The sequence below is a fragment of the Hoplias malabaricus genome, chromosome 11, assembly GCF_029633855.1.
Source record: "Hoplias malabaricus isolate fHopMal1 chromosome 11, fHopMal1.hap1, whole genome shotgun sequence".
NCBI classification, from domain to species: domain Eukaryota; kingdom Metazoa; phylum Chordata; class Actinopteri; order Characiformes; family Erythrinidae; genus Hoplias; species Hoplias malabaricus.
In genome coordinates, this window is record NC_089810.1 from 5,864,073 (window position 1) to 5,889,912 (window position 25,840).

General features: G+C 43.5%; 1 protein-coding gene across 4 annotated transcripts in view; it reads left to right on the forward strand.

Annotated features, from left to right (window-relative positions):
* Positions 1 to 25,840, forward strand: part of cbfb (core-binding factor subunit beta) — a 65,476-nt gene that overhangs the window by 16,553 nt on the left and 23,083 nt on the right. For 3 of the 4 annotated variants that reach the window (XR_010804541.1, XM_066685521.1, XM_066685523.1), the window contains 2 exons: positions 23,279 to 23,395; positions 23,530 to 23,625. Coding sequence is in view for 3 of the 4 variants with exons in the window: in XM_066685521.1 (XP_066541618.1) it covers positions 23,279 to 23,395; positions 23,530 to 23,625 (213 nt within the window). In the remaining variant the exon portion in view is untranslated. Of the gene's footprint in view, positions 1 to 23,278; positions 23,396 to 23,529; positions 23,626 to 24,515; positions 24,564 to 25,840 lie in introns of all 4 variants that reach the window. The other variant, XM_066685522.1, reaches the window with a different exon arrangement.

The window sequence follows — 25,840 nt, forward strand, 5'->3', positions numbered from 1 at the left end:
CTCTTTTAGACGCCTGAGTCACTCTTATCTTTTGAAGTTTTCTCTGATCGGTTGATGACTTTGTAGTGAGACATCTGAGTACCTTAAACAAGCACAAGCCCACAGGACACTATCCTTTTATCTCTGGTTTAAACTGCACAGACGTATACCCCAGCAGCTGTGGTATCTGCTCCAGTAGCAGGTTCAGATGGTTGCAGTATCTAAACACGTGGAGCCGATTTCCCAGTCAGGGATTAAGCTTAGCTTTAGGCTCAATTTTAATTTGATTTCATTTGCCAATCAGTTTTCAGCATGCTCCGTAGTCGTGGACCAGGACAATGACCCTAAAATCCAGATATCTTACACACCTTGATATGGTTGCTGCCAGAAACTGTGCCTCCAGAAAAGTGGAAGAAGTAAGTAATGTTCCTAACCAGCATTAACCTCGCTCTCTCTGGGAGGGTGGGATACCCCCCTCCCTTCACTCATCACATGGCAGGGTGCCAGGCAGCACGGGCATCTCTCAGCTGATATGACAGACCTGGGCACTATGTGCTGTCCTGTGTGTGTGGTGCATTAGTGGCAGCGTGAATGTGTTTGACATTGGAGTGTTTCATTGTGATTCAACGTGTTTCCTGTTTAATGAAAGCTCTGGAAACCCATCCACACAATCACACATGACTGTGTTATCTCTAAGCAGCATATTACACTGCAGTGCTCAGCTTATACATTACTGCTGTTGCAGTGTGTAGGTGGCTCAGCGCGCGGTAGATCCTGCTCTGTTATTGTTAGAGAACGCTTCATCTCAACTCTCTGAAACAAGGAGTTCTGCTCAGGAACACAGAACTGCTATGCTGCTGTGTTTGGAAGGGAGAAAGTGTGTGTGTGTGTGTATGAGAGAGAGAGAGAGAGAGAGAGAGAGAGAGAGAGAGAGAGAGAGAGAGAGAGAGAGTTTATCCTCTGTTAGACTCTAGTGCACTCTTTTCCTTGTGATGCTGAAAGCTAAGGTGTGTTTTATCACCCATCTCTTGCGACTCTACAGGCTCCCTTGCCTCTGACCGTGCCTGTAGTGTAAGGCCTTGAGCTTTTAATGGACTGCTGAAACCCTGTTTGGTGACCTGCTTCTCTGACAAATCATTAAAAGTTGAAGTTAATGTGACGATGAGAGTGTTGTTGATCTCTCCAATTTTCATTACGTTAGCCAGATCACAGCTTTGTGGCCCAATATTTAGTGCAGTGTTGTGTGTGTGTGTGTGTGTGTGTGTGTGCAGTTATAATATGTGGCAGATCCTTGACTGAAGCCTGGGTGCTGGGTGCGTCTCGGGAGTTTGTGTGTGCCCTTTGCTCCCCACACACTGGAGAAACACAGTGTTATTGACAGGGCGGACTGTTTGGGTTTGGAGTTATTTTACTCTCAGGATGCAGGTGAGAAATATGACAACTTGCTGTGGCCTGCATTCCTGCTGCCTTTTTCCAGGAAACAGCCTCCACTCTGGCCATGGCTGGGGACCACAGCGGCCACCTGGGTTAGCCTCCGCTCAGTCGATTTTTTTCACCGTAGCTGTGTAGATATGTAGGTGTATTTGCTGTGGGCCTGTACTCCTACTGTATTTCGTCTCTACTCCTGCTGTAGTTCCGCATTTTTCCTGTTTTATTCCTGCTGTAGTCCTGCTGCAGTCTTGACTTTATTCCTGCTGTAGTCCTGATATAATCCTGATGAGGCCCTGCTTTATTCCTACTGTAGTAGTGCTTTACTTTTTTGCTGTAGTCATGCTTTAGTCATATTTTATTTTTGTCTTATTCCTATTGTAGCCCTGCTTTACTCCTGCTGTAGTCTTCTGTCACATATAAAGAAATGGTCTTGTGTATATAATATACATGTTCATAGACATCCTTTACAACGAAACCTAATATGAACACTCTGTATAATGAATGAATTCAGCTACTTTAATATACCACCCCCCTGTTGTGGACGCAGATGTTAAACTTCTGTGATCTCCATCTAATAGCAGGAAATGAAAGGGGCCTCTCTGGAGCAGCTGCACATGAGCATAAGGTCATCGTGCAGAATCAGGCAGAGTGGACCGTGCTCTCTGGAGACTCTATGAAGTAGCTGTGGGATGCTTGTTACCTGGTTGCCTGTTTCTTTTAGAGTGCAGTTTCAAATGTTGGTTTTAACACACCGCGCAGTACATGGTATTGGTCCAGAATACATTTCTGACCTTTTAGTGCCGTGTTCCAGTGCTAGGGCACTGAGGGCCTCTGGCCAGCGGCTGTTAGTGGTCCCTAGGACAAAGTCGAATCAGAGAGGAGACTCGCTTCTTCTTCTTTATTTAAAATACTTTTTACATTGACTTCCATTGAAAGGTAAGGTTTTTTCCTTTTACTGTGAAGAGTTACTCTATTGGAGATGCATGCTTTTTGGACAGTAGTGATATATTGGATGAGCAGATGTCCGTGAACTTTTGGTCATCATAAATAAACACATGGCTAAAGCATCAGCAGAAGTATCTACAGTGACAGTGTAATCTATAGGTTGCTTTATAGTTCTGTGTAATGATGCTATTGTGGTGTATTAATTATCTGTCTTTGTTCATCTATTTCCAAGGATTACGTTTCCCTCAGCAGCCCCCGATTGGCCAGTGCGTCCTGCAGCTCTTAGGGTTTAGCTCTTTGTTCAGAAACACATGCTCCGACTGACTGTAAACCTTCTGTATATGTATTTTTGGGGATAGTGTTACATTTATATATCTGTCACATTCAATTCTTGTAGGAACCATAGTTCTCATGCCAGTTTAAAGCTGTTTTATGTTGGTTTGGTGAGTGTTTGGGTGAATTGAGGGTCTCCCTCTTATGGACTTCAGGGAGGTTGCCTCAGCCAGAGCTGTGGTTGGTGCTTTAGAGCCAAGCTCAGATCTCTCCTTTCCACCAAATTCCCCCCTGACCGTCACGTCCTCAGCCATCTTCACAAACAAAAGCTTTCCTCTAGTTCCCCTAAACAGAGGGCTGTCCAACCGCCGCCACAATGTAGTCCCACTGTCATTTCACATTGTTCAGAAGACACCGTCCTCCAATTGTGCTGAACGCTAGCTGACTATTTTCTTTCCTTTTGAAATGCTGTTTTTAGACCTGAAGTGCCTTGTGGGCTTGGCTTGTAACTCACTCACTCACTCACTCACTCACTCACATTGACACACACTCACACCTAGGCAATCATTCATTTACTCAGTCACTCAATTAATCACTCACTCACATACTCAGTCAGTCGCACACATATTTGCTCTAGTCTCTACCCCTCGTACTCAGTAACACTCACTCACTCAAAAAACAACCACTCGCTCACCTATTCTCACACTCTCAGTTTCATTCACTCACTCACTCACTCAAAAAAACAACCACTCACTCATCTATTCTTACACTGCCTCATGTTTCACTCACTCACTCACTCATTCAAAAAACAACCACTCACTCACCTATTCTCACACTCTCTCTGTTTCATTCACTCACTCAAAAAAACAACCAATCACTCACCTATTCTCACACTATGTTTTATTCACTCAGTCACTCAGTCATTCACTCACTCACTCATTCAAAAAACAACCACTCACTCACCTATTCTCACATTCTCTATGTTTCATTCACTCAGTCATTCACTCACTCACTCAAAAAAAACAACTACTCACTCACCTATTCTCACACTCTCTCTGTTTCATTCACTCACTCACTCAAAAAAAACAACCACTCACTCACCTATTCTCACACTCTCTCTGTTTCATTCACTCACTCACTCAAAAAAAACAACCACTCACTCACCTATTCTCACACTCTCTCTGTTTCATTCACTCAGTCACTCAGTCATTCACTCACTCACTCAAAAAAACAACCACTCACTCACCTATTCTCACACTCTCTCTGTTTCATTCACTCACTCAAAAAAACAACCAATCACTCACCTATTCTCACACTCTGTTTTATTCACTCAGTCACTCAGTCATTCACTCACTCACTCATTCAAAAAACAACCACTCACTCACCTATTCGCACACACCCTCATGTTTCACTCACTCACTCACTCAGTGCTTTTGTTACCTTGGGTGCTTTCTACCAACTGTGAATGTATTTTTAACTCTTTGTAGAAGAAGTACTTGTAGTAAAAGGAATAAACATGTTGTTATTTTATATGAATGAGTGATTTGTAACTCATTGAAACAATGTGAGTGATGATTTTTGTTATTTAACGTAATGAACGTAACTGGGATTTCTCTTCTCTAAATGATGAGAGATATGTTCATTACATTAAATAAAATACATTATATTTTTAAAGAGAAGATATTTTTGAGAAAATAGTAAAGACAGGAGCGCAGACTCAAGGCCAAATGCAAATCAAACTAATTGTAGTGAACCACATTAAAAACACTATGTAATTATTTATGACATTAAAGTGTATGGATGTGATATAAATCTAAAATATAACCAAACAGCATTAATTACTGCAGACATCTACCTTTACAGCTGAGCTCTGGGTCTCAGTCATGGGCTTTCAGGGAAATGTAATGATTTTTATAACTTTATTAAGATAGAAGTTTGCGGTAATTGCTCAGGTGAACGGAAAGTATCTGCAGCAACACATCGGCATATGTCCCTCCTCAGAACAATACGACTGATTAGAGGTCAGCTTTGCCTAAGGGCAAATCATTTCATCTCATTTTCTCCAAAAGGCACACATCTGCTCAGATGGGTCAGTTGAAGCGCTTGTGTGTGTGTGTGTGTGTGTGTGTGTATAGCTGGAGGGTGTTGAGCCTGATGGTCAGAGGTGTAATTATAGGGTTGGGATGAGAGGGCTACACACAAGGGGCGGGATCCCCCTAATGTCCCTCTGTTTTTCATGTGTGTGACAGGTGGTGTGGATTCTGGGCCTACTGGGTTCTATAAAGTGTGTGTGTGTGTGTGTGTGTGTGTGTGTGTGTGTGTGTTTATGTAGGAGTGTGTCTGTTGGGACATTTGGATACGTGCTCATGGGTGTGTCTGGTGGGTAGGTGGGGTTGTGAGTGTGTGTGGGTGTGTGTGTGTATTTGTGTGTGTGAAACAATAGAGCAAACGTTAAGGTTCTGCCAGTCTCTGATTACACAGAGAGGCATGCTCTATCTGTCCAACACTACTTTGCCTAGGCGTGCTGTGCACCTGGCCGCACCTGTTTTGTGTGTGTGTGTGTGTGTGTGTGCGCGCACATGTGTGTGTGTGTGTGTAAACACAGGGAGAGAGAGAGAGAATTCAACTTGATATATTCTACTCACACCTTAAGAATTTCTGATAGTGACAGTGAGAATTTACAATCAGTTTTGTACTCTGTCAGCCACTGAGAGAGAGAGAGAGAGAGAAAGGGAAAGTGGAGATAGATTAAGCAAGAAAGACAAAGAGAGATAAAGTGTGGAAGAGAGACAGCTGTGTATCACTTTCGTCACACAAAAGAAGTCCAGCCCACTCAATTGCCCCTGATACCGACTGTGTGTGTGTGTGTGTGTGAGCGCGCGCATGTCCTCGGCTGCTGTTAATACACTGTTCTAAGAAAGCAGCTGCCTCTTTCTCTTAGTCAGCAGCACACTCACTATAAACACACACACACACAAACACACACATGCATTTCATGGATTCTTTAATGTAGCCAGGGTCATACAGCACCCGCACACAAGTCCTGTACTTTGTGTTGCTTGTTTAGGATTCATAGAGTAAACAATACGTAAGCAGTGCACCAAACAAGGACGTGTTTTTCTGTGAATAACACCATGACACTAGACACCAAGCCGAAGGCACTGACCATTTATCATCAACATCCATGATGTTATTCGCACAACAGGATGTTATTTCCAATACAGGGCACGTTCTGCTAATTTATAAAACAATATAAATGAGTAAAACAGGGACACACTCTGCTTCTTAGATACGTAGCACTTTGTTAAACGTGAGTGAGTGTATTGTATTTAAAGTGTTTTAATCTTGGCAGTCCCTCCCTTCACTAAAGGTGTTTTAACCATGAGGCTGTGCACAAGCACTTCAGAGAAAACCTCGCTAGCAGGATTGGATTGTTATATGGATTGTTTTATTTGTGCTGTGTCAGAGCTCCTGAGTGAAAAGCTTGCAATGACAGGTTCGTAATTTGAGATCAGCCAACTCTACTCTACTTTAGAACTGCAGGGCATTTTTGTCTTAAACATGTGATGTACCTTATTCATTTTTTTTTAGAAAATCAGTAAGACCTTCAGTGTGAAGCCTTTTGTTAGCAGTGTTGTTACTTACTGTGTTGTCTCAACCCAGCAGACTGTGCCATCAGAAACCGCTGCTGGTGTAGAGTAGATTAAACAGTCGGGTGAATAATAACTAATCAGTGATTAAATAGCTCATTTGTAACTGTTAAAACAAAGATTTAACATTAATTTGATGGCAGCTGAGCCCTGGTTTACAGCCATGGCCTTCCTGGGTAATTTAATGATTTTAATTACCTGATTAAAAATGTAATTGTGATGTAATTGCTCCTTTTCCAATTAGAATTGCTGGGCTGCTCGTGTGAGGAGGGTGTCATTTATTTCTGTATTTTTTTATAACAGAACAATATGTCAAAGCTTGCTTCAGGCCATCGTCGGGTTTGTAATTTGACATCGAGCCCTACTTTCTTGTACTTTGTAACATAAGGTACTTTTCTACCGCATGGGTCCGGCTCTACACGTCTCGGCTCGGCACGCTTATAGCTTGCCCACCGTAAAACGGAGACTCATCGTGTGTTTGCGTTTTGTTTTTTGGACTGAACACGATTCTGCACGATTCTTCAGATCATTTTTACGTTCGGCTTTCACTGGAAGTTTTCGTCTGTCATCAGCCCAAGGAGACGAAATACATCTCTTCAAAACACCTCAAGGTAAAGTTACATCTGATGGAAATAAATGTAAAAGCTGCAGTAACTTAAGAGCTTTAACAAGTGGCGGATTGTGCTGAGTTTGAATGAGCTCTGCATTTCGTGGTGATTGACATGACTTTGGCCAATCAGAGCTCTCCGGGGTTTTCACATCACCATTTAGTACCTACTCAGCACGGCTGGAACCCAGAGTGAGCTGGGACTGAAAACGTAACCGGTTCCAGGGACCAGGAATAGGTTTGTGCTGTGGAGTCGTGTGGAGTCGTGTGGGTTCCATGCAGTGGAAAAGTGCCAATAGAGAAGTGGGGAACATTGTCTGCAGCATAAACTCTGTTTTTACTTAGCAGTAGATCCTCAGTAGATTACACATTCTGTGACGTCTCAAAATGGTGTGAGTAGAGTAGTGTAGATATAATAGTACAGTAAATAGCAACTAATAGGCACTTGAACAGCATATTTGTCGCTATTAATACATTAAAACCTGCCTACAGCTAAAAAAGCAGCGGCAATGCTGTAAATCTCATTCCTTAGAGTCTATATGTAATATACATGGCTTCATAGTTCTGCCTGGGTGTTTGTAAAAGCAGTAGAGACACATACAGCCCAGGTTTCAGCTTCTGTTTAGATGGTCGGTCATCTTCAGTTAGAGAGATTTTTTTGTAAACATAAGCTTATATTTCTTTGGCGGTGTGCCTTCTTTTTGTGTAAAAATATGATCTACTCTGTTACAGCAATCTGTGCAAGGGCCATTAGTTTCAGATAAAAATAAGAAAAAGAAAACACAATGAACAACTCAACTGAACACACTGGAAGAAGAGGAACATAAGATAAAGATAATCATGCATTCTTTGAGCCGCAGTGACAACCCCCTGAGCTACAGACACACTGTAGGAGCTGTTGTGTTCTGCCAGAAGGGAGGTGAGCTCTGCTCGGGCTACAGTCACAACCACTGGGCAGTGATTGGTCAGTCTGACTTTAAATGGAAAAAGTGAACACTGGTTTTTAAGACAGAAGCCTCAGTGGTGATCCACATCTGTGAAGGTACTAAAATACGTCGAATAAACCCAGCAAAATACTTGATAAATAATAAAAATGAGGCTGCCATTTTATTTCTCCCATGATGAAGCGAACACCAGTGACTTAAATATATATATATTTTTAACTCAGATGTGTTTCTCAGATACTTTCTGTACTGCCCCCATTTTGTAGAGAAGGATATTGGGGCGCCCCCCACGCAACACACACATCTTTTGCTTCTAAACTCAACTGAAATTTATTGTAAACAATGCAATTCCTTCAAAACTGCAACTACAAAAAAATGTGAGTAATCACCTTTATAGTGGAAACATTACAAGTGCCATACATGATGTGTCAAAAACGACTCCGCTGTCGAGTCCACTCTGCATCACAGTGCGGAGATGGGGATGTGAGGGGTTTGTTTTATAATAAACAAAGCATTTCTTTATGGTCTCTACATCATATTTAAATGGTATAATACATGTGCGTGATTTAAAAATAATCTCAACAGATGGGTTTCCCTTTAATTTCGGTGTGAGTTTCACTCTCACTTTAAAACGATACTTGTTTGTTGTCAAAACGTGGTGAGCATTTGTTTTTTACAGATGTGATTAGTGCGTGATGAACTGTGTCACTAACAGAGGTTTGTGGATGTGCAGGATACACACATTAACTCATTCAGGGTGAGGGAAATGGCGCTGGTTTTAGTTTGGCTGAAACTGGTTTAGTTGTGAGTTGCCGTTGGTGTGTCCACATCTGTGTGCATATTAAACTTTATTTGGCTTGTTTTATTAAGGTCTTTTTTGGATGTGTTCAGGCGTTAGATGTTGGCAGAGCGTTGGCGAGCCGTTGGCTTTGTGGTGCCACTGAGTGGAGAAGCGGTTCAGAGAATTGAATCAAGATCTGGAGCAGCACAGGGCCACTTTCACCTTCTGTCTCTTTCTATCTCACACTCTCTCCTTCTCCCTTTTTGTGGAGAGGGAAAATCCAGAAAAGTCCCTGGGAGCCCTGACTCACACCCATAGACATGTCTGAGTAACGCAGACACACACATTGCAAGAGACCTTTTGCTGCTGTGTGAATAAGTCTGTGATCAGCAACTGCAGCATAATTAGTACTTGTGTTAGATCAGCCATGCACACACACAGCATCTCTCACTCATTGACTTTGCTGACAAAAAGCCCCACTCACGAGGTGTGTGGACACAATGCCCCTCTGTCAGAGTACGTATGTGTGACTGTGTGAGTGTGTGTCCTGTCCCTCTCCACCCCCCGCAATACTGGCCTCCTACTCTCCAGGCTTCAGAGTCTCAGGCAGTGTTTTTCTTTCTCCTTGCGCACTTCAGATCTGCTGACGAGAGACTGGCACGCGACCGGAGGAAGGGCAGCCTGCCAGCCGCCCACCATGAGGTTACTACAGCAACAGGCGCTGGGCATAATCTCCTACAGTCCGTTTGAGTCGAGCTCAAATTTTCTCAACCTAGCTCACATCTGCTCAGCTCCAGTCGACTGGAATCTACTCAGAGCCGCTTATTTCTTTTCCAGTGAACTGGGGTAGATTACACTGACACGCTGTGGGTTAACGTTTCAGTTTTTAAAAACTTAGAACAAATTCATGGTGTCATTTTATATGAATCACTTCTCGCTCATAGCTTTGTAAGTCATTTAATAAGAAATCTAGTTTGAGGAATCGTTTACACTCATGTTTTGTGGCAGATGCTCTTCACAAATGGAGTGTCAGGAGTCTTGCCCAAGACCTCTTGTATCCCGTTATCCCAAATGAATTCCGGTTCTTGAACCGGTTCCGTTCAGGTTTCTTGGAACCTTGGTTCTCTCTCAGCAAACCGACCTGCATTTCCAGCACCTTTCAAGGGAACCCAGGATATGTCATTAGTGGGGCGATGCAGGGGGAGTACACAGTGAATTCAGTGGCAGAGCCAGGGAAAAACCTATAGAGTAAGGACAGTCATGGTTTGTCTTCTGTTTACTGTGGGTTCACCTCATAGTAAGATACCTTACAAATATCATATACAAATATCATACAAAGACACTGGGAGAACACACCACACTCCTCACAGACAGTCACCCGGAGGAAATCCACGCAGACACAGAGAGAACACACCACACTCCTCACAGACAGTCACCCGGAGGAAATCCACGCAGACACAGAGAGAACACACCACACTCCTCACAGACAGTCACCCGGAGGAAATCCACGCAGACACAGAGAGAACACACCACACTCTTCACAGACAGTCACCCGGAGGAAATCCACGCAGACACAGAGAGAACACACCACACTCCTCACAGACAGTCACCCGGAGGAAACCCACGCAGACACAGAGAGAACACACCACACTCCTCACAGACAGTCACCTGGAGGAAACCCACACAGACACAGGGAAAACACACCACACTCCTCACAGACAGTCACCCGGAGGAAACCCACGCAGACACAGAGAGAACACACCACACTCCTCACAGACAGTCACCCGGAGGAAACCCACACAGACACAGAGAGAATACACCACACTCCTCACAGAGTCACCCGGAGGAAACCCACGCAGACACAGGGAGAACACACCACACTCCTCACAGACAGTCACCCGGAGGAAACCCACGCAGACACAGGGAGAACACACCACACTCCTCACAGACAGTCACCCGGAGGAAACCACTGCATCATATCACTTTATTTAAGGCTCTCTACTCTTTCAGGAGCTTTTTAGAGCCACACATGCACGGACACAATAAAAGTTCAGGCTGAAAAACCTCCTGTTCTATGCTTTCATCTGGGAACAAACTTTTCTGGTGTGTGAACCAATTTATGTTGGTGGAAATGCACTGAAATTGCCTTAGGCTCTTGGTCAAGCCAGGAATCAATCGCTAATCTTCTCTAAAGGATAAACCTACCCACCTGCTGAATCAAATAATGAATCAGTTCAGTTTAAACTCACCTGCGCCCTCATTTATGATCAGCGGGATAAAGATTCTCCTCCAGGGATTAGTGTGAGCGCTCAAATAGTGTTGTGTGATTTAGTTAAAGTAAGAAAACTGGGATGAACCCACACCAGCAGGATCTTGAGGATTCATGTGTTCATTTCAGAGCCAGATTTACTTTCGTTTTTGGTGTGTATGAATCGAGAGTCTTGAAATCACCCTCTGTATGAACATTATATTTGCAGCATTTCCATCTTATGTCTATGTTAAAGCCACGTTACACAAGTCTGTCTGCGTTAATCACACTCTGGAAAATTCTGCCAACAGAAAAAGCTAATTGTGAATTTTCCATTGAGGCCTCTTGTGTTTGGAATCAGAAGCCTAGTTATTTCAATCCTGATTTGGAATTCCTTGCGCATGTAGTTTCAATTTACACAGAGGACAACCATCTCACTGTTATTACAGCAGTGCTTTAGACTTCGATGGGTTGTTTTACACTCTCTACATACAAAGGGCCTGGTATTCCCCTTGTTTTTTATCGTCGTCATCAATTAGCATCCTCCCCTCTTTCTCTGAGCAATTCCTCAGCATTTTGAGCCACGCTGTGTCTGCTGTGTCAATTGTGTAACTCTGAAGAATGGGGAAGTGAAGTTAGAGAGGGGCCATAGAGAGAAGCTCTGTGTGTGTGTGTGTGTGTGTAACTTGAATATATCACATTGTGGGAACCAAAACCTGTTCACGCAATTGTTACATTTCAAGGTGAAGACTTATATTTAGCTGAAGGTGGAGACATATTTAATTTGTGTAAAGACTAGGTCTAAGCCTCAATTTCCTTACGGAAAAGTTAATTTGAAGTCTCTGTAATGTCCTTCCAATTCACAAATACAAGTGTGTGTGTCCATGTCAGAGCTGTGCTGCTATTCCCTAGTTTTCCGAACTTATGTCTTCAGACCCGAGCGTTAGTTTGTGACCACCCACTCGAAAGCTGTGTCTTTGTAGCTGTTACAGACTTCCTTCCAATTAGTGCATCTGAGTCGAGGCTTTTTTGTCTTTCAAGAAACAAAGCCCATCCTCAGACGTTCCCCGTAGAGCTGTTTGGGTGCTCTTTCTCTTTTATCTGTCTCTTGTTTCTCTCTCTGAATCACACAACCGCACCAGGCTCTTGCTGCATTTTCCCGGTGCTCTTCGTGGAGGTGCTTGGCGGCCTCTGTTGGCTGCTGTGCAAGTAACGTTCTGCTGGTTTCATCTCATTTCCTGTACAGATGCACGGACAATGGGCAGCCTGAGTCAGTAGCCCTGCGCCCGTGAGTGTGTGGGTTGCGTCTGTACGTTCCGTGACACAGATATAACGAGATTTAAATTACATGTTCGGGTTATTGGGTTCGTTTGTTCGGCTTGAGCGGAGGCAGTTGAAATCTTGAGTTTCCAGCGTAACTCTGTGTAGACTGGGTGCTCGCTTGTGGTCCTGCAGACTTTTTGTGAACCTAAGAATGCATGAGTGTGTATGTCCATGTGTGTGTGAGTGTGTGTGTGTGTGCTTGATTGAGTGTCACTCAATGGGGTGTGGGGGATGTGGGAGCTGTCGTTTGGCTCTGAAGAGGAAGTCTGTGGTTAAGCCGTTTTTTACGCTCCCCTCTGCATGTAGCAGCACTTAAAAAAGCCTGGCTGTCCTTACAGATGTGGAAGCCATTTCAGAGGAGAGTAAGCGAGTGTGTGTGTGTGTGTGTCATTGTTTTAATATTTTTTTTAGCCCAAACTTTGTAGGAACAACAGAACTAACAGAGTTCACATAAAAAGCCATTGGTGTCAAAACGACGCTAACTTTGTGAAAACCTTTTTGTTTTTTGTAACAGCTGTTTGAAGTTTAGGTTTAAGGCTCTTATTTTATAAACTTGCATGACTCTACGTCCTCACCCTAGAGTAAGAGGAATATGGGAGTTTGTGTGTGTGTGGGGGCAGGGCAGGCCTGTATTTGTGAAGCGTGGGATTGTAGCAGATCCGTCTGCGTGAGCGCCCAAGACCTCCCTCGCCCCAGAGCACCCTGGGAAGTTTCTCGGGTTTGGCCCGCTCGTAAATGAAACCCCTGTGCTCGTCGGGCTCGAAATAGCTCTTGAAAAAATGCAAGAACGTGGGGCCTGCCCATGTATCTAACAGAAAAACAAACTCAGCCCACTCCACATCTGACGCCGCCTTTCAGCCCCTGTTTTCATTTTCAGATTTATTCTTGATTATTTGTTTACGTTAATAAAAATACCTCTTCCCTCCCAAGTCATGAGGCTGGCACGACTGGCTGCTGGCTAACTGTGTATGCAGGATGTTGTCTGGGCTTCACACGTGCATCTACTCACACACACACACACACACACACGCTAGATTGAGGAGGTGTTGTGTGTATCTCTCACTGCTCTGCCTCTAATTGGTTCCTCTGATCACTTCCACATGGCTGCTGGCAACTCCATCTGCCCCCGATGTGTGTCCCTCCCAGCTCATTTGAGAAATGCATGGTGGGAAACAGGATGTCAGTCACCCTCTAGGTGGCAGGCCTCAGCCCTGTGCTTCCTGCTTCCTTTTATGCTTTGTGTATTTTAAAATATATATATAATTTATGAATTTATTTATTTATTTAATTTCCGTATAATGTGCTTTCTAAGTTTCTCTAATGTCACCCTTCTATTCAACGGACTGTGATGCAGTGTCAGAGCCTGTCCATGGATATGATGGATATTTTTGTTAAGTTGTATCTTTAAAGATGTGAAAAAACAGTTGTAGGCCTCAGTGTAATTCCTGTAAATAAATGTTATTTCTCTTTAAAATATGATCATTAAAATAAGTCATTAAAACAAATTAGCTGCAAAACTGACGGTCATTTTTCAAGAAACCTTAATAGAGAGGAAGTCCAGGACACTCAAAGTTTGACAGGGATGTCACAGAGTTACATTTATGAAAGCAGCTGTGTGAGACTTGTAAACAGCTGTACACACTTTGTGAATATGGATATGGTGTTTGGCTTCGGTTTGTTTAGAGCCATGTTCTGCTTGGGGAGTGTATGGCTTTATCATCACTAGTATCACTAGTATCTTATTTAAATTTTGAAAGAGAAAATGAGACTCGGGCGGCACGGTGGCCGTCACAGGGCGGGTAGATGTCACAGTCACACAGCTCTAGGGACCTGGAGGTTATGGGTTTGAGTCCTGCTTCGGGTGACTGTCTGTGAGGAGTGTGGTGTGTTCTCTCTGTGTCTGCGTGGGTTTCCTCCAGGTGACTGTCTGTGAGGAGTGTGGTGTGTTCTCTCTGTGTCTGCGTGGGTTTCCTCCGGGTGACTGTCTGTGAGGAGTGTGGTGTGTTCTCTCTGTGTCTGTGTGGGTTTCCTCCAGGTGACTGTCTGTGAGGAGTGTGGTGTGTTCTCTCTGTGTCTGCGTGGGTTTCCTCCGGGTGACTGTCTGTGAGGAGTGTGGTGTGTTCTCCCTGTGTCTGTGTGGGTTTCCTCCGGGTGACTGTCTGTGAGGAGTGTGGTGTGTTCTCTCTGTGTCTGTGTGGGTTTCCTCTGGGTGACTGTCTGTGAGGAGTGTGGTGTGTTCTCTCTGTGTCTGCGTGGGTTTCCTCTGGGTGACTGTCTGTGAGGAGTGTGGTGTGTTCTCCCTGTGTCTGTGTGGGTTTCCTCCAGGGGACTGTCTGTGAGGAGTGTGGTGTGTTCTCCCTGTGTCTGCGTGGGTTTCCTCTGGGTGACTGTCTGTGAGGAGTGTGGTGTGTTCTCTCTGTGTCTGTGTGGGTTTCCTCCGGGTGACTGTCTGTGAGGAGTGTGGTGTGTTCTCCCTGTGTCTGCGTGGGTCTCCTCCGGGTGACTGTCTGTGAGGAGTGTGGTGTGTTCTCCCTGTGTCTGCGTGGCTTTCCTCCGAGTGACTGTCTGCGACGAGTTAGTGTGTTCTCCCTGTGTCTGCGTGGATTTCCTCCGGGTGCTGTGTCTTCTTCCCACAGTCCAAAAACACACCTTGGTAGGGGGATTAGCAACTCAAAAGTGTCCGTAGGTGTGAGTGAGTGAGTGAATGTGTGTGTGTGTGTGTTGCCCTGTGAAGGACTGGCGCCCCCTCCAGGGTGTATTCCCACCTTGCGCCCAATGATTCCAGGTAGGCTCTGGACCCACCGTGACCCTGAACTGGATAAAGGTTACAGACAATGAATGAAAATGAGACTCTGCATTTACAGTATATTATTCTACTATTATTCTTGCTAATGCTGTTAATGGAACAGGAAAATATTTTACATTTAGTTAATTCTCGGTTTGTAGTTTTTAAAGGTCTATGCAGCTTATTTAAAGTTTTGGAGTTATCATCTCCAAATAATTAACAAGTCATTGTTTCAAGGAATGTACATGTTGAAATACACTTTTAGCCACAAAGTAGTGGGAAATAAAAGCTCTTTTGACACAGACACAGCAAAGATTTAGACCAACGTACAGCTGCGTAAATTAATGCAGCCTGGTTTAGGTGTTTTCTCTTGGGTTCTGTTTGGTTAACGTTCAGTTAGTGTCACTGACCCAGTGCTGCAGGGCCTGGGGGCCGTGTTTTTGAGCTTCACCTTGGGTCACTCACTTGGTTTGGTGTGTCTCCGTGTCCCTGTTGCGTCTCTAGCAAACAGCTGAAGAACAAACTCGTTTGGATTGTCCAGTGGATGCAGCACATTGGCGTTGTTTGAGGTGACTCTCCCTAATGTTTCAAAAAGTGAAAAGAGCTGTAAGTGTCTAGAAATGTGCTGTAGAAGCTGAAAGTGAATGAATTGATTTGTATTCTGTTTCTGAGCCCAGGTTTGTCTTTCCTATTGTGTGTGAATACACCACAGTAAACAGGTAAAGGTAAACAGCCTGGCGTTTTGGAATCATGCAACGACCACTGTTTATCCTCATGTTGTGTGTTTTTGCAGCCGGACATGCCTTGATAGAAATTAGCCTTTACTTTACTACTCTCATATTCTTTGGTTTATAAACATTTATATATTGGTACTGGGTTTGGCAGAGATCAGTCCATCGAAAATAACAGATATGATCATTGTCCCACAAGCAGATACTTGGTCCTTAACCCGGGAACCTGAAGAGTCAGACTGTCAAAGAGGCAACACCTCGTAAATATCACTGTCAGGCGCCTGTGAGCAGAACACTGAGATCCGTTGTCTTTCGCTCCACAGCAGTAGCTTCATACACACACTGCTTGAATTCTCACCCCAAACACATTCAAGTGTGTGTGTGTGAGAGAGAAAGAGAGAGAGAGTGTGTGTTTCAAACACTTTATATTCTTCATTAAGTCTTCATATCCACCTCATCTCTCAACACTGCAGGACATTCAAATCAGCCCCAGACATGTTGAGACTGCACTAACTGCTCATTTATTGTGTGTGAGAGAGAGAGAGAGAGACTAGAAATGACTCAGCAGCCTCTCTCTTACTTTCTCACGCATACCCACAGAGAGATATACTTAAAGCCTTTAGTAAAGGACTATAGATTTAAATGGAAATGAGAATCTGAGTAAAAACGCGAGAGAGAGAGACAAAGAGAGAGTGTGTGAGGGACATTGACGTGCAGATTAGTTTAGTTTCACACAGGGCTGGACGATACGGCCGATATTTATATCATGATATATTTCTGAATTTCAGTCGATATAAAATAATGCCAATACCAGGTCGTCAATATTAATATTTTATCATTTCTGTAGTTCTGTAAGTCCTGTTACAAATGTCAGATGCATCAGATGCTCGTGTTTGAGTAGAGCTTGCCCAAGTTGGGCCACACACACTGTGAATCAAGACCACCCAGTCTGTTTTCTGAAGTTTCTAACTGTGTTGCCTAAGTCAGAAAACATTGGATAAACTTGCCGTTCTGATGCTGCTTCACTTCTGACGTCAAGGGCAGAGACTTTAGAATTGCCCCGCCCCTTTTTCTGAGTCTGTCCAATCACAACGCTAGACCCTTGTTTATGTGAGAGCGCAAAGGCGAGGTTAAACGCAGCAAAACATGCACCAAAGGAATAAGAGCAGTGAGTTTCAGTGAGTTAAGTTGGCCTCGCTGTCAGGATTCTGCCAGTTTCATTCTGATTGGCTCTCTGCCAGAATTCTTGACCCGTGTCCTTTTGCTTGTCAGTCACTTTTTTTTTTTCTGCAGTAGTAGGCGACCAAAGGCGACTCTGCCTAGACTCAGTCTGACAATGAGAGACTAAGCACTGAGTAAAAACGGAGAAGAAAGAGAACAGAGTGAAAACGGCTAAAAACCAGAGCTTCTGCTCCTCGCTCCTCACTGCTGTGCGCTCGGGGTCGGGGTGAACAGCGAGCGGCTCATTATCATTTAAAGGAACAGGTGCTGAAGGCTGCCATTCTAAACAGGTCTCTTTAGACATGAGGGTGAATGCTGAGTGTAGGGTTTGATCCTTGTGGTGTTTTGACCAAAACACGTCACAAACATTTCGTGAAATCCGGGAAAAGCAGGAGAATACGTCCCTTTTAAAGAACCGATGAGCTGTCTGTAGTGTCCTATTGTTGAGGTAAACTCTCTGTTATTTCTATGGCCCTGTTTATCATCAGAATTATCTTTACTTGTTTGGTGTTCTTGTTGGAATAGCTGAACAGATGTATGCCGGAGAGTGGAGGAGAGGATTGTTTTGGCTGTCTGAATCAAACGCCTGGCAGCACTGAATCTCTCTGTTTACTCGCCACCCCCACCCACCTTTCTGCTTCACAAACACACAAAGATCCACTGTGTCTTATCCCTGAAGCTGCCCCACCCAGCCCCGTCGCCTGCTTCCACAGCCCCTCCAGCTCGGCTAAGACCATCAGCCCTAACCTTTCTTCTGCTTTGCCCTTTCATCATCGACAAAATCCCGTTCTAAATTCAGTCAGCCTTTATTCGTGTTTACCAAAAGCACAATGAATGCCGCGTGCCTTTCTTCCTCTGTTTTTCCCTTCCATTCCTCTCTCCCCTCTGCCTCTGTTGTTCTTCTCATCCACAGGCTTTGTATTGTTACCATAAACCGATGCGAGGCAGGTCAGGGCTTGTACCGGCGTAAGGTTCCCTTCCTCAGGTACTACATTACCCAGAACCTACCGACACTTCCCCAGCTGCCAACTTAGGCTCATTTTACAAATCATCCAGGCCTCTGTTTTTATTATCATCTCTAATAACGTAATAACGGAGTTTTTCATCACACGTGGCTCTCTGAAACACACTGATAAGTGTCAATGAAGGTGAAGACTCCTATGGTTCCATTCGATGCCTCATTTGTGTTTGTACATCAAAACAACCAACAATAAACACACAGAGACCACAGCAGAAACAGCTCCAGAACCCAGAGCATTGTGTTTGACTACGAGTAGAGAGTGATCAAAGTTATCCTTCATGACTACAGCTTACCAGCCTCCTCAGTAAGGTTTAGTAAGTGGGAAAGAAAGGCCGAGAGACGTCTGTCCTCATTTGTCTGTGTTGCTGGCGCGCCCCCAATGAAAACTGTGTGTTTAAGGCTGATGGAGTTATGAATGTTCTCTCTGGACGGGACCCAGGAAGACTTTGTAAATGTGTTATTAATGGCCAAATGGCCTGTATCGGTTGGGAGGAGTAGCTGTTTGAGTTGGACGAAGGCGGGAGAGAACCATTCCAAAATGATAAAAAATATATGTACGCTAATGTCCACATTCAGCATTTATTGGAGATGTATCGCTCTTTGTGCCATGCTCCTCCGGACCACTGCTGACTTTCCTTTCAGTCTGTGGAAATATTACATTACTGCTGTGTTTTGAGCCACATGTTTTTATAATTCTTCAGCAGTTTGTCATAAATTTCCTCTTTAATTATACAGTATGGTTCCTCTCTGCTCCGTGTGTGTGTGTGTCTGGATGTGTGTGGCTGTGTGTGCCTGGCGTCTTTTGAAGCGCTGTCCCAAATGTTTGAGGGACTCATCCCTCTGAAATGAGGATATGATTTCACTTGGGCTGTTGTCGCCTTGGTCTCTTTGATATTTAGTGAAACTCCTGTCATACTGCCTGGCCTTACTTTGCATATTGGAGTTGGTTTACATGTGAGAGATATATGTGTGTGTGTGTGTGCTGGGTGTTTACTGAGAGAAAACGAGGTGAAGAAGGAGTGACAGAGCCAGGCCTGAGGAACGGTGGAGAGAAGATGAGTAGACGGGCATTCACAGCCAAGCAGAGAGGAGAGAGAATATAGAAAGAGAGAAAATAGAGAGGTGCACATATAGAGAAACATAGTAAGAGTGGGATATAATTCTGAGTCAGAGAGAGAGTGTGTGTGTGTGAGTAAGAGGAGAAAGAGAGAAAGTGGGAGTAAAAGAGAGAGAGAGAGAGAGGTAAACAGCTTTTACGCTGGTTCTACACAACACTGTATTTTTCTTTGCTCTCTGATTTTTTAAAAACAGGGCACATCTCACACTTTCTCTCATTTCGTCTCACAAATCTCAAGAGAATCCGTGCACACAGATGTAACAAAACAAAGTCTGAATCAACAGTGAAGCCCATGTCTTCACCTGACAGCAAACCATTATATATAGGTATTAATAAAGGTATTTGTTCTTGTGGCATTTGCTCTCCCGGTTGAATAACGACAGTCTCCGTTTCTCAGGTCAGTAATGTTGTGTTTATTCTTACACAACACATTTATAGAGGCACGTTTGTCAGTTTTCGACTAGCAGTAGCTCCTTCAGCTCTGTGATCCACTTCATTATTTATCATCCTAGCGTTCTTATCGGCTGTTACCTGAAATACTCCTCCAGTTATGTTGTTACAATTACCATTCTACGCTACAGTCATAAAAAACGTCATTTGGAGTCGTAAAAGTCAAACATGCCTGAAAATAAAAGGCCTGAGATCACTCCAAGGCCAGACCTATTCTGGAAAAGTGCATATCAGGGGTGAAATTAGGCTACAAATTGAATAGTGTTGGTCTGGCTGTAGCTGAAATCAGATTTTAAAAACATTGACCTTCCCACTTTCTCTTTCATTAGAAGATAATATTTTGTTTTTTTCCCTAAAGCCACAATGTCTTTGTAATAAAATTTATGGGCTTCATACTTTTAGAAAAGAAAAGTAGTATATATTAGAGTAACTACAACCTAGAACATTTTTATTTAAAGCCGGACTGTGTATCTTCATAATAAATAAAGGCACCAGACTTTCTTAAAATAATACTCTCTCTAAAAAAAAAAAAAAAAAAATATATATATATATATATATATATATATATATACACACAGGGTGGGCCATTAATATGTTACGTTAAAGTTACGTTAAAACCAAGCACTAAAACCATTGTTTTTCTTGTGAAATTCCCAATAAGTTTGATGTGTCACATGACCCTCTTCCCATTGAACAAACAAAAGTTGGATCCAAAATGGCTGACTTCAAAATGGCCACCATGGTCACCACCCATCTTGAAAAGCCCCCCCCCCCCCTATACTAATGTGCCACAAACAGGAAGTTAATATCACCAATCATTCCCATTTTATTAAGGTGTATCCATTTAAATGGCCCACCCTGTGTGTGTGTGTGTGTGTGTATATATATATATATATATATGTGGATAGTTTCGCCACTGCAGTGCCCCCCTCAGATACAGCCCCCATTGTGCCATACGCTTGAATGACGTGTCTGTGCACTGAAGTGTGATGACACACCGCTCCTGACCACAGAGCAGCACACAACACTAGTTTTGAACTACAACTAGAGGTAGCGTTAGCTGAAGCTCAGGGAGTTGGTTACACTTTAAATGAGCTCTTTAAACAACAAGGATGCTTTGGTTAGAAACGCACAAGATCTGCTTTCAGTTCCAGCATGTGAAAATATGTTCTGTTTTTTATGAAATATAAAAACTGCTTTGTGTTGTGCCCGGGCTAAAGATAGCCACAAACAGAGTGTGACAAACAGATTCATTTATTTGATAAACGACAGATATATTAGCATTTATTAAAGATAAAATTACATCCTACTAATTCTCTTTAATGCTTTTTTTCATGTGGGAATAACCCCCTTTAAGTCTGGACATCGTATTATTGAGAACGTCTGTATACCGTTATTTGTAATGGAAGTACAGAGTGTTATCGTGGCCTACTTTGACCATGCAGTATATATTCTGGGTCCTTTTTGTTTACTCACTGTGAATTCTAAGATTTCCTGGAGGTACTATCTTTTCATTCTGTGTATTATAGTATAATACAGTATATAATAATATAGTAAAGTATAGTATTTTATATAAACAGTGTTTTCCAGAACCTTAAAGAATTCCCCAAGGGAAGACCACTAAGGCAACACACTGAGAGGAACCAAGCCTCGAAGGGGAACCCTCCTCTGGTTGACGCGCAGAGAGCAGTGTATATCAGCGAGCAGTATGAATGAAGGATTCCTTTTAAAGCGTGTAGAGCACTATGCCCTTTGTCTGAGTGGGTTAAGAGCTGTTTATAAGGAATCCTGAGAGGCCTGTGAGCAGTGAGCAGTTTTAATTAAAGTAAAGGTCCAGTCTCTGGGCGTGGAGAAGGTGAGACACTAGCCACTGTGATCCTCTGAGTTCACCCATGTCTCATTGTTCAAACAAGATCCTATTAAACTCTTGTGCCCAGCACCGTAGTACAAACCTTAGTACCTTGTAGCAACACGGGCAGTCGATACGTGTAAATACTGGGCTTTTACAGAAACGTGTTTTGCTAAATGAACGTGTAACGTATGAATGGGACATTGGAATTGCACTGTAATTAAATAATTATTTGTTTATGTTTCCGTCAGAAAGTAGACAGACCTCTTCCTCACAGCTCTCTCTCTTTCTCACACACACACACACACACACACACACATTCAGGCAGTTAAATCGGTGCAGTAGGTGCAGACAAAGCCTGTGTTGTGTCTGTCAGGGCGCGATGTGTTGGCTGGCAGGTTGTGAGGACTGTCAGCACTGCCCAGTGGGGGCCATTGAGTGACCACTGCAGTGTGATTTGTGTGTGTGTGTGTGTGTGTGTATGTGTGTTAGCATCACTGTGCTTGTAGACAGTTCTGGGTGTTTTGGTGCATGTTTAATTTTAGTGGTTAACGTTGCAGTGTGTATGTGCTCTCTCTCTCTGTGTGTGTGTGTGTGTGTGTGTGTGTGTGTGTGTGTTAGTATATACCCGAAATCTATACTAAATACAGTAATAGCAACAGAGAATACTGAGAGTGTAAAGCAGTTTCTAACACACAGACAGTTTCTTAATTGAAGAACACAGTGGAGCAGGGTCATGTCGCACTTGAGATAAACAGAAAAAATACCACTGCCAAAATCTTTAACGCTGCAAGGAATTTAATGAATTAGGAATAAATTAAACAGTTAAAGATAAAGCCGTGCAACAAATAAATTCCATTCATTTAAACTTAGTTTGTTTTATTATTAAAATAAATATTTAAAATGTGGAAGGGGAAAATTATCTGGGTTTTTTAGCCCCTATGAGGGCGCTATGTCAGAAATATGATGGGTGTCTGGGCTTGGGGTCAGAAGCTTTTAGAGGGATGTGTGTTAATCTTCAGTATCATAATTTATTCTCATCAAAAAAACAAATAAATAGTTGATTTCTGGACATTGTGTGTCTCCTTTTTAAAAAGTGACAGTGCCCACTGCAGATATCTGTCCATGTGTGTGTTCATGGGCTTTTCTCTCCCGCGCCGTGTCGCTACAGAAATAAACAGCAGCCACAGACTGTTAGACTGCACGCTTTTGTCTCAGGCTGGATTCCTCAGCAGCCGAGATGTGATAGTCCTGTGGCTCACAGCCAGTACCCCCATATTGCTCCTCACTCTTGAACACTCCACGCCTCGCACCTACCTCCCCTTACCCCCTTGTCTCGTCCCCTTCCACAACACAGTCCTCCACCCCCCAACACACACACACACACACACACACACACACACACACACACGGATGTAATCATGTGCCTGTCGTCCCCGTTGCCCCTGCTCACTATAAATAAAGTCAGACGGACTTTACTCGTCTCTGCTAAGAGTGTGTTGGTGTAGCCTTTCTCGCCACTACGCTATCCTCTATAAATAAACATCCTCATCATAGGAAGTGAACAGCGGAGCATGGCTCTGGGGGAAATTTAAAAACTAACAGTGGAATGTATACACAGCGTACAGTGGGCCCCCATGTGGGAGCAACAAGCCCTCTGCCTTGTTGAGGCTTGCAATGTGTTTTACAATTCAAATGGCCTATTGTACAGACGTGGCAAGGGGCTTTCTGTCACGGAGATGATTGCAGAGTAGGTGGTTTTGGCATTAGTGATGAACAGTGAGTGTGAATGTTTTTATGCACATCTTGTTCAAGTTACTGCACATTTATTTCTGACTTTCTAAAGTAATTCAGTTAGCACTGCTTCTGAAAACACCACTTCATTGTTCGTCAGGGCATTTATGTGTGTGTCCCTCTGTGCAGGTGTACCTGAAGGCCCCCATGATCTTGAACGGAGTGTGTGTGATCTGGAAAGGCTGGATTGACCTGCAGCGTCTGGATGGGATGGGCTGTTTGGAATATGATGATGAAAGAGCACAGGTATGATCGGAGGAAACTTTTAACACGGTATAGATCGATTTTATATATATATCTATCTCTTTTATGAACTTTCATTCAGCCAGATATGCCTTCTGTGTGTCTGTGTGTGTGTGTCTGTGTGTGTTTACGAGCAGCATGAGGACGCCCTGGCTCAGGCAGCCTTTGAGGAGGCTCGCAGGAGGACTCGTGATTTTGAAGACAGGGATCGCTCACACCGCGAGGATCTGGAGGTGAGACTGGAAGTGTGTGAGTGTGATTGTGTGTGTGTGTGTGTGTGTGTGTGTGTGTGTGTGTGTTCAATAAATTTAGATTACTGCATGGATGAGAAACATTTTATTCTTTACCTGTATTTTGTTGTGGTGGGACAAAATGTGTGTGTGTGTGTGTGTGTGTGTGTGTAATTTACCTGTGCTGCTGTTGCTGTTTTTTTTTTGCACTGCAGTATTTTCCTGCTGGCTTTTCCATTACAGCCACTAACATATGACGCTTGTAACTAATCAATGTTTTCTTTTATGAACTCGTATAAGCCTGTGTCTGGTGATGGTTAACGGATCTCCCCCAAAATCTGTGGGTTTATTAAAAGCCTGTTGTTCATTTATTGATTTACTTCAATCAATAATGTTCTTCCAGCACAGCTGTTGAGCCACGCTGTTTGAACTTACTCAGTGGAGCAGACAAGTACACTGCCTGTTTATAAGAGCCCCTATATGGCACTGTGTAGGTTTCTCAAACTAAAATGTCAGCAGCTCCGAATCTCTGGTAAAAAAAAATATATATATATATATATATATTATTATTATTAATATTATTATTATTATTATTATTATTATTAGTAGTAGTAGTAGTAGTAGTAGTAGTAGTAGTAGTATCTATATTTTATTATTATATTAAATTAAATGTATGTCACCAACACAGGCCTTAAATATGAAACACAGTGGAGGCAGAGTGAGGCAAGAAAATGTATCTGGGTGTCTATCTAAGAATGTGTGTGTGTGTGTGAGATATGCTTTACTTGTTGACTCGTGGCTCAGTGCATGAAGAAAGTGTGCAATACTACACAATCATTCTGAAGTCAATCTAAACTGCGCTCCTAAGCTGAAAACCAAATTGTGTTTTTTAGGACCCTGTGGCATCAAAAATCTGGGACTGATGGCATTCACGGACCAGGGTCTGTCTCTTCTGCTTCTCTCTATCCCTGTGTCATGCACTAAACCATGTCTGTGCCTGTAAGTGTGTGTATGCATGTGTGTGTGTGTGTGTGTGTGAGAGAGAGAGAGACTGCATGGATTTATGTCCTTTGTCAGTTGTGAAAGACTTTCCATAAGAGCACGTGCATGCATGAGAGCAGCTTCATCTGTGTGTTATTGCTAAGTTTTCCCTGTGTGTGTGTGTGTGTGTGTTTCTGTTCTTTCTCTGTATATTTTTGTAAGAAACCTCAGTCATAATCCATGTCTGTAAGGCTGCTATCAGTTAAACGAGGCTTTCTTGTAAGACACAGTCGGTTTTAAGTGTCCGGACTTTAAGACTAAATCGAGAGGCCACATGTCATCACTAAAAGAGAAGTCCAGTGTGTCTGCCTCAGTAATAACCCTGCTAATAGAGGCCAGACTTTCCTTGCGGGACTCCTCTCCCCATCTGCGGATCCCTCTGGGTGTTCCCAGCCATGGCTCGGCAGCGTCCTCCTGATGAACCAGCGGCTTTATATTCCTCACGTCCCCTCTCCCTCCACCTCCTCTGCCCTTCTTCAGAAATCAATCCTGCCAAGGTCTTGTTGTTTTAAAACATTTTTACCGCGTATGAAAATCAAAATTTCTCATTCACGGTGGTCAAGACAATCCATAATCCCCAGCCCTGAGAGGGTGTTTTTTTCCACTTCCCTCAGCAAATCACGGTGAAGTGTGGGGAAACAGCCCACATCCCTGTAATTATTCTTTAACAAATGCTTTCTCATCCCATCAGTGGCGTGGAGTCCTCAGACCTCGAGGGCCCTTTTGAGACTGTAGCTCTGGACTCCATTTTCCCTTCACTGCTGCTTCTCCCCCCCCAACCCCCCCCCCCCTCTCTCTCCCTCTCCCTCTCTCTCTCTCTCTCCCTCATTTTGGATAGGGGAGTAATGGTTGAGTTTGGTTGGACCCTGTGGGCTCTCTGGCCCTTGTCCGACACGCAGCTCTTGCATAGCTGTGGTCTCGCTGGCCGCTGTCTGTCCTCCGCCTAGCGTAACTCGATCGAAAACAAAGAGCTGCGCACTAGGAGTCTGGCACAGAGGAGATGACCCTGTCCTAGGGTTTTATTTATTTTCCTTAAGAAGTAGAAACTGTTTGGAGAGTTATTGTGTGCTGATATGATGGAGCAGCTCGAGAAACGTGTTATCTGAGAGAGAGAGGGTGATGTTAGCCTTGAAAGCATACATTTTCAAAACAGATACAGACAAAACGAGTGTGTGTT